Source organism: Photinus pyralis, unplaced genomic scaffold, assembly GCF_008802855.1.
Source record: "Photinus pyralis isolate 1611_PpyrPB1 unplaced genomic scaffold, Ppyr1.3 Ppyr1.4_LG1, whole genome shotgun sequence".
NCBI classification, from domain to species: Eukaryota; Metazoa; Arthropoda; class Insecta; order Coleoptera; family Lampyridae; genus Photinus; species Photinus pyralis.
The window spans coordinates 34,220,897-34,229,724 of record NW_022170249.1 but is presented as its reverse complement, the minus strand read 5'-3'; the positions used below and the strand labels follow the sequence as shown (position 1 = coordinate 34,229,724).

The 8,828-nt window shown below is 37.6% G+C and overlaps 1 protein-coding gene across 1 annotated transcript; it reads left to right on the top strand.

Annotated features, from left to right (window-relative positions):
* Positions 1-223: 223 nt before the first annotated feature.
* On the top strand, positions 224-4,854 carry LOC116160473 (leucine-rich repeat-containing protein 24-like). Its single transcript, XM_031473667.1, has one exon. The coding sequence runs from the start codon at positions 288-290 to the stop codon at positions 2,541-2,543; it is 2,256 nt and encodes a 751-aa protein (XP_031329527.1). The 5' UTR covers positions 224-287; the 3' UTR covers positions 2,544-4,854.
* Positions 4,855-8,828: the final 3,974 nt, after the last annotated feature.

Sequence of the window (8,828 nt, the reverse complement as noted above, 5' to 3'; positions counted from 1 at the left end):
TGTGAAATGTAAAAAGTAGGGCCGACGCTATCGTTCTTTATTGTACGGCCATTTATTGAAGTAGACAAGTTCTGAATTGGAAATGTGGTCCTCTGACCAAACGTAATCAATCCACCGAGAAACGTACCAATAAATAAAACACTTCAAACGATATTTACACTCCAAGTGTATTTGCTAAAGCAATTTACCGTAAAACTAATACCTTTTTTTTCTTGCAGATAGACAGCGAGAAAGATGGATGAAGGGGAAACACTGAAAATTGAGCCGATGTGAAATCTGTTCGCAGCATGAATACATGTTTAAGGACATTGTGCGTGTTACTAGCCTTAGCGATAGTCCTACGAAAAGCGCGAGCGTGCCCAAAATTGTGCGTGTGTAAGTGGAAAAACGGTAAACAGACGGTCGAGTGTAACAACAGAAACCTGCTAGCCATTCCCGAGGGGATCGATCCCGGTACGCAAGTTCTCGAATTCTGGGATAATAGTTTGCGATTTTTAAGTAAGGAGATATTCCAAAGGATGGGCCTCATTCATTTGCAACGAATTTACCTTTCGCGTTGTAAAATATCGAGCATCGACGATCGATCGTTTCGCGGTCTAACTAATTTAGTAGAATTAGACTTATCCGGAAATTTGTTGGCGTCGGTTCCTACGGAAGCGTTCCGTGATTGTCCGTCACTAATGAGACTGACGCTCAGCTCGAATCCCATCAGAATATTGCGGAGTTCGGCTTTCAACCACCTGTCTTACTTGAATACGCTCGTGCTGAGCGATTGCGAAGTTTCTTACGTCGAGGAGGGGGCGTTTCTGGGCCTGAACAGTTTGGAAAGGCTCTACTTGGACGGAAACAAGCTAACGACGCTCAAAGGAACTCGTACCTTGCCGGAATCTTTGAGGGGGGTTGAGCTGCTGAACAACCCGTGGGAATGCGACTGCCATATTGTTGATCTTCATGCATGGCTGAGCGATATTAACCTTCCAAATTCGATGTCACCGACGTGTCGGGGCCCAAGTCGATTATCGGGACGTGCCATCGGCTCCGTTCCGAGCACAGAGCTGGCTTGTCTCCCGGATGTGTCGCCCACCACATTTTACCTAGAAATTTCTGAGGGAAAGAACGTATCTTTGCTGTGTAATGTGAATGCGGCACCCGAAGCGCATGTATCGTGGTGGTTTCAGGGACGTGTCTTACAGAATGATACATTAGTAGCTCCAGGAGTACATTTATTATATTACATAGAAGAAGGCTCCGAAGAAAAACGAAGTGAGTTATTTATTTACAACACAAACACGGAAGACAATGGGACTTTTATTTGCAACGCTGAAAACGCCGCGGGAAATTCGCAATCGAATTTTACAATCCGAATAATCGTAAAAGAGGAACCGATGGTAATCATAGTCTTATTCCCTTTTGAGTATCTGCCCGCTGTACTAGGATTAGTGGTCGTAGTTTTCTTTCTGGTTGTCGTTGTAATCATATTATCCATTCTAAAATGCAGAAAGAATCGTAAACGACAACAAAAAAGGGACAAGACGAAAGAGGTCGCGCTACAGTATCAACAAACGGCGGCGCTCCGTGAAAATTTAGAGTTCGATCAGATTAAGGAAAACAGGGCTCAAGATAATCAGCAAGAGGTGACTTACAATCCTCACCCCGCCGAGAATTTTCTACGAACGTTGTCTCCGATCGCCCCTTCTAATCACATTAGAAGTCCCACATCTCTCAGACGTTATCAGTTGGAGCAGAATCCCGACCTTATCAACGACACAGAGACGGGAGGTCGGCGCCGCGAGGGTGAGACGGGATGCGACAACAATTACACTGAAGGCGTAGAAAACATAGTAAACCCAGCAATTTCACAAAGCTTTGTACAAATACCCTGCATGCGAGAGACTAGAGAATTCTATACAGACGTGCATCTGAACCCCAGTTGTTTGTTAGACCCCGAAGGGTACCCCTCCGACTACGGCCTACCCAAAGTACACGGCAGGTCTTTACAACAACAACACAACGATAATTTCTATAGAACGCTCCCTTATAGAGCGAACAAAAGAAACTCGGCCGCTAATCCTATAACTCGATTTTCGAGGGAGGCCGAATTTTTGTCTCGAAGTTCGCAACCCGCCGCATATGAGCATTATTGCCCCGGGGTTAGATATACAGCGGACGGTTATCCGGCGAGGTCGACCGAAACCCCGCCTGAATTTATAGCGTCGCACCCCGAGGAATACAAAGGGGACGGTCTGGCACCATCTTCTCTACCATGCTGTCCCGCTTCAAGTGTGCAGTGGCCCCATTGTGTTCCGGCGAATTTACATTCTATTAATTCCGATCCGGATTATAACAAACCGAAAGTTTCGAGTGTCGTCAGTAAACGTTGTGTCGGTGCGCAAACTGATAATGCCGAAAAGGAAGCGGAGAACTCGGAACATTTAACTTCGTCTAATTCGGCCTCGGCTTTAGACACACGGAACGATCCACTTAATGAGGTCTTAACTGAAAGTCCAGACGAAGGATATGAAGGAGAACCGGCACTTGTGTAGCGGTTAGTTAAACATTAAATAACCCTAAACACTAATGAAATGTGAATAGTTACGTGTTATTGTTCATTAATTTACCCCGGAGAACTCTTTCGCAAACAAAAAAAATCGACCGAGGACAGTATTTTTAATACAGGGTATTACCAAGATGATGTGATGGACAACTTTAATGTAAATTTTGGTATAATATTAATATTGTACATTGTAGTTCATTGAAATGGAACCGCATGTTTGTCAAGTTGCCATTTTCCAAGATTTTGCTTTTAAAAACCGACGAAACTTACCGACTGGTCCAATATCAGGATTTTAGAGCCACAATCGCTGTCTCTGAGAATTCTCTCGGTTACCACCTCCACTGGATTGGAATTAATTTAATTTAGAAAATTATACACGGATTTCCCAGTATGTTCCTGGTGCTAATCTCTTATTAGGTACCAATTTATAAAATATGGATGACTGGCAGACCTGTTTCGCTCATCTGTCACTAAAATAAGGTGCTAAGATGCCATTTTTTTAGTTTAATACAAAAAATTAGATCATGTTGCTGGGGCAAATTTCCAAAATTTATTGCTCATCGTAATGTTTGGAAAAAATCAGTTTTTTTCTTAGAACTTGCAGTCCATTTGTTTTAGTCATGAGATGGGAGACAAGAACTTGTTTGAGTATTTGTTATGTGCAAAAATTCTGTGTGCAATCGTTTTCTCGTAATAAACACCATTAAGCTGGCTGGGAATAGGAGATGTGAACACGACCTCTTTTATGAAACAAACTAAATTGATAGGTACTTACTTCATTTTTTTATGTCTATTCCATTTCAACCCAATGTACCCTTCTTTTTTCGTTTCGAAGATAATTAATAATTTTAAAATCTCCTACAATTTCAGTTTCCTTCTGAGAAACTCGATTAAACACACTTCATATTTTCCAATTTAAAGCAATTGCTGAACTGGATACTCTAGAAAAATCATCAATGCGCCCATACCCTACCTGGAACCGGCTCTATGCACAAACTAACATTTCTATTTGTTTTCCAAATCGGGTCGTTGTTGGAAAGCCTCTTTTGATTATTATTTTCTATTTTATTATTAAATTAACAATATTTACTTGAGCTGCAGCCCAAAAAAGGCACCCTCCCCTTTTTGATCTATGGAATGTTCTTCAGATGAGACGATATTCTGAACATTTTTCTAATAGTATAAAAGAAACGAATATTTTTATGTTTAGTGTTGAATAATAAATTTAGAGGTTACATCTCCAGTGAATACTTTCCCAGCAAAACACCTTGTTATCCGATTTTAAGTTTAGCTTTAGGGGGTTGAGTGAGTTTGATCATAGTTCAAATATTCCATTGGTTCTTTTAGTACTCACTTTAGGGTACATGTTTTTCTATGAGCGATCCGGTGAAAAGCAATTTTTGTGTTAAGAAGTGTAGAATTCCAAAAAAATGGGATTGCGAAAGAAATTTGTTTGGGCAATTTAAAATGAGTTTTTTTATTGTCAGAAAGCTGGAAGATTAGAAAAAAAGTTCGCACTTTTTAGTAAAGCTATGAAAATTGGCTCATATGCTCTTTCACCCTTCCTGTTAAAGTTCTGATGTTGTGCCATGCCATTGCCCCTGGAACTCCCGTTATGAGGGGCGGAGGGTAAATACACAATGTTGATTGTTAAGGACTGGATCACTTTTTTCGACCCAAGAAGCATCATGGTTGTGAAAACACGTTTAGAACCTTATCGATGCATTCCTCCATTGTTTTGTTGTTGTTTTTGAGTCTCAATTCTCATCACGTTTAGAATATTTGGGGTCGAGCACTGGGAACAAATAAGCCACGAGTGGGGGGTGCCTACCTATTCAGGTGCTAACTATAGCCGATTTCTAAATTTGTTGGATTGTTTTCAGTATTCACCCCGGGCATTATTAACCCTAGTAGACTTCACTTCCACTCCGGATTCCCACACAACAACCAGTTTCCGGAATATTGCCGACCTTTAGTTGTTAACTGTCTAACTGATTTTTTTTTTGAGGTGGGGGAGGATCATGTAATTAGTTGGGGTTTGTTGTGTAAACGCCCCTTTTTGCGCATGGCGAGATGCTAGATTTTCCAGTCATATAAACCGTAAGTGAGGTAGCTGGTTCGCAAGGGGTAGGCAACACGCACTGAAAGAGCTTAAATTATGCCCTAATTATGCAAGTTTGGAGCTAAAAACACCGAAAACCAGTTGCCAAATTCTTGACAGAGCAGCCCGCTCAGTATTTGTTTATATTTATTTATTATCGCTTTCTTGTTCTGAGCTCTCAACAAAAAAATTTGGATTGGTGACCGCTTTTTTAAATTTTTGCTCATGTTTATCTATTGCTCTTATTTATTTTTTTATTTTAATATCACAGGGCAACATATTATTAATAATTGTAATTCTTAATTAAAATTAATTCAGTTTTGGCGAAAAAAAATTCAGTTTTTTAACTTGTAAATTTTTTTCTCAGTTTTTTTGTAATAAACCTGGCACAATTTTTGCAAGCTCTACACAAAAAAATAAGGTCTTTTGAATGCCTTAATAAAAATTGTAGGTTGTTTTTTTAAAAATGTACGATGCCAATGCGGCGCTCCAAAATATTTTTTCAAACCTGCCCGTTATTTTTTGTTTCCGTATGCCTAATACACAAATCCAAAATTTTAACCGAATCCGTCGAGCCGTTACATCGGAAAATTGCCAAAATACGCACATACATACAGACGGAAAAAGATTAAGTTGCTTAAAATCATGTAAAACATTTGATGAAATTTTCACATACCCAAAAAACGGTGATCGCAATAGCTACCCTAGCTCATGCTAGGAAGGTAAAAATCAAACAAATAACATAGACGACGGCTAGTTAGCGCCTGAATTGGTAGGCATCTAGGCAATCCCTGCTCATATAGCGTTACCTGTGTCCCAGTGGTGGACCCCAAATATTCTAAACGTTTTTTCACAACCAAGGAGCTCAGTAGAATCGACAAAAATGGTGCAGTCATTAGCAATTAACACTTGTGTAGGTGACCCCCTCCCCAGCATTTTTGTATAAGACTGAACCCACAGATGCTGTCTTCGCTGAGAGCTTCGTCCAGCAGTTTGATTAATCTAGTGAATTTACTCTTACTCGATGTAGTTCTATGGTCCGGTTGCAGTGTTCTCTGCATTTGTAGTTTGGTAATTAGGCATATTATGTTTTGTTAATTTTTAAATTTCCTGAATTTTGAGATATTTTTAACTATAAGTAGATGACCAATGTATGTTCTGAGTTCTTCAGTGTTCGAAAATTTCTCAAAAATATAATTATTAAAAACTTTTTGTGGCGTACTTCTGCATGGTCAAGAGGGCATATTTTTTTAACGGCAAGTGCTAATTTGCATCACATATTCCTAAAGAGTGCACTTTTTTGGATATATGTAGTAGTATAAAAAACTTATTATATTACATAATCAAATTTAAGAGAAAAACTTAAATTAAAGAAAGTAGTTGTGTTAATTAATTTGATAATTTTACTGGATTCGTCATGTTTTTTATGTTGTCAAATGATATTTAAGCATACAGATTGTCTAATTACTAACGAATAGAAGAATCGAGACCCAAAAAAACTTTTCTAATTAATTTTATAGGCTATCGATTTCGACGTTTACCAGTCATCCTCAGGCCGAGCTGGAATTAATTTCTTCCTATTTAATGTAAACTTCCAGCTCGGCCTGAAGATGACGTAAACGTTGAAATCGATAGCCTATAGAAACAATAAAAAAATTTGTGTCTCGATTATTATAAATATATTTATATTATAAATGTTTAATGATTTTTGATACAATAAATTTGACATAACTTACAAAAGAATCACAACCATTTGCCTTAATTTGAGCCTTTTTCGTAAATTTGATTATGTACCTAATGTAATATTCTTTATGTTGTTATATATTGCTATATTATAAGCAGAAGATTGTAGCGTATTATTTCATCTTGATTTTCGCCTATAGAAGTACGTCTTATTCTATACAACTTTCGCAAACGACAATTATGGTTATTTATTATGAAACCTCAATAGATGGAATTCATTTGGCTTTTGTCGGGGAATTGTGTTGTACCATTTTTCAAACCATGTTCAGCAAAACGTCAACATTTTTGGATTGAAAGTGCCAAGGCCGTTATCATTTGTCCCTAGTCAATCACACATGAAAAGCAAGACGTATAGAGTTTCTGGTAGGAGATTCTAGTGATAACGCCCAATACTGTACCGGGTGACTGGAATTGGCGCAATCCTTCTCAATCGCACCTTCTGCGTCGATCGTATACTGAGAGAGATGTCTAAAGTGTCCATAAACAACAACGTCTCATACTAGAGCAACTTTGTTTTCATAAACGCAATTGAAGAAAACAAAATATCTCTCCTTTGAAATTGATTGAGAGTTTAATTCGGTACGATAATTATTACCGATCTACTTAGCTTCGCTTTAACGAATAGGGGTGCATTGTCGACAGTTCCTAGTTTAAGTTCCAACACAGTTCCGTATTGATTCCAACTCTGCCGTGATTACATTTCATTTTCCGCGATTAGTCCTTACTAACCAACATCTGCAGCTCCAGTCTCGCAAGATTTACCGAAACCCTATAATAGAATTAATTAATCTTACGTGGCAACTTTACGAACGTACGTTCATTTGAAATAGTGCCAAACTTTTCTTTCTAGAGAGAAACATACGAGTTGCAATGAATTTCGTATTTGAGTGAGGTTGAATCAGTGAAAGCCAAAGAGGCCTTAAAGTAGTGGAAGTGGAATAAAGGAAATTAAGCCTGTACGCTGAACGATAACGAATTCATTGCATGCTCACGATTGTAGATTGTTAACTAAAGTAATAAGAGTAATATAATTAGGTGCTAGAATAGATTTATCGATTTGTTAATCTTTTTGTGTTTAGGAAACAGATAGAGGATGAGTTAATTTTATATGTTGTATTTAGATTGAATTTTCTAAATAAAATTTAGACGTGGAATTGTTTGCGGACCAGTGGTTCAATAGTGCGTAAAAAGCAAAATCGTGTGACAATGCATCTACGTTGTCTCAGATAAGGCACTATAAAGCCGTGGAGCTCCAAGGAACCATATATTCTGCAGTTCCCTCCCTATTCACCTTCTTCCTAGCGGCTTTGAGATAATGGTAATGTAATCTTGGGACAAATATAATTCACAACATAAATCCGGAGTATGCTTGCTGTTTAGTTGTTGTTTTACGTTATTACGGTAAGAAAGCTTGAGGGAAATTTGTCTACCAGAAAATTGTTAATTTAGCGATTTTTGTGCGGTTATGTTATTTGTGCGCTACCGCTACTACGAGTAGCAATTTCATAAGTATAAATGGGGTCAATTGAAATTATTGATTTTCAACAGAAACAGGGCGGCTTTAAAATCTGTCAACAAACCTTTAGGGACTTAAAACACGAATTTGTTATGCAAAAAACACCGATCTAGTCTTTAAAGCTTAAAATATGCGCGCTTCACAAACAGATTAGTATCATATTTAAAACCAAACTTGATATTCCTACTTCCTTGTCTGTCTCCAAATGAACGATGGCTAATGGTACATAAATTTTAAATGTAACACGATTATACTTTTCAGATTTGGACGTAATTTCTTTGTGTCAATCAAAGATTTGTTACAATTATGGTTTAAATTCCCAAACCCTTGATTGCTAGTTTACAATTCTATGTTCTTAAATCTAAAGTTTTTCGTAGCTTGTGTAGATTTTGAGGTAATCTAATAAAGAATGGGAAATCAAACTAAAAGCTTATAAGCTTTCCTTATTTTTCGGTCGCCAAAGAAATTGAAATTAGCCATTGGTTTTGGGTCCTTTTTTACGCTTTTATAGAAACCTTTTACTTGAACATTAGGTCTTATAAGAATTTAAATCGGTTCAGCAAATTTAAAATTCCCTTTATATATGTTCAGAAGGATAGTACATGTATGGCTAATTTTAACGTTATTAAGGAAACACTCACTACAAAATCGGATTATGTCTTTTCACAGAAGTTTTTGCCGTTAATTGGCGGTAGGAGAGGAAACTATTTCATTTGACGACATATTATAGAATTAGAAACATCTACCTATAATAGCAATTCTCATTTTGCACAGTAAGTTACCGAATTCGTTTTGTCGTTTAGATGTGAAAAAAGAAAATTTATCACTTCACTATCTTCCTTTATGATGGCAACTTCAGTAAAATTAGGTAGACTTACTCTTTATTTTAAAAAATGTTACAGAAACATCCACTA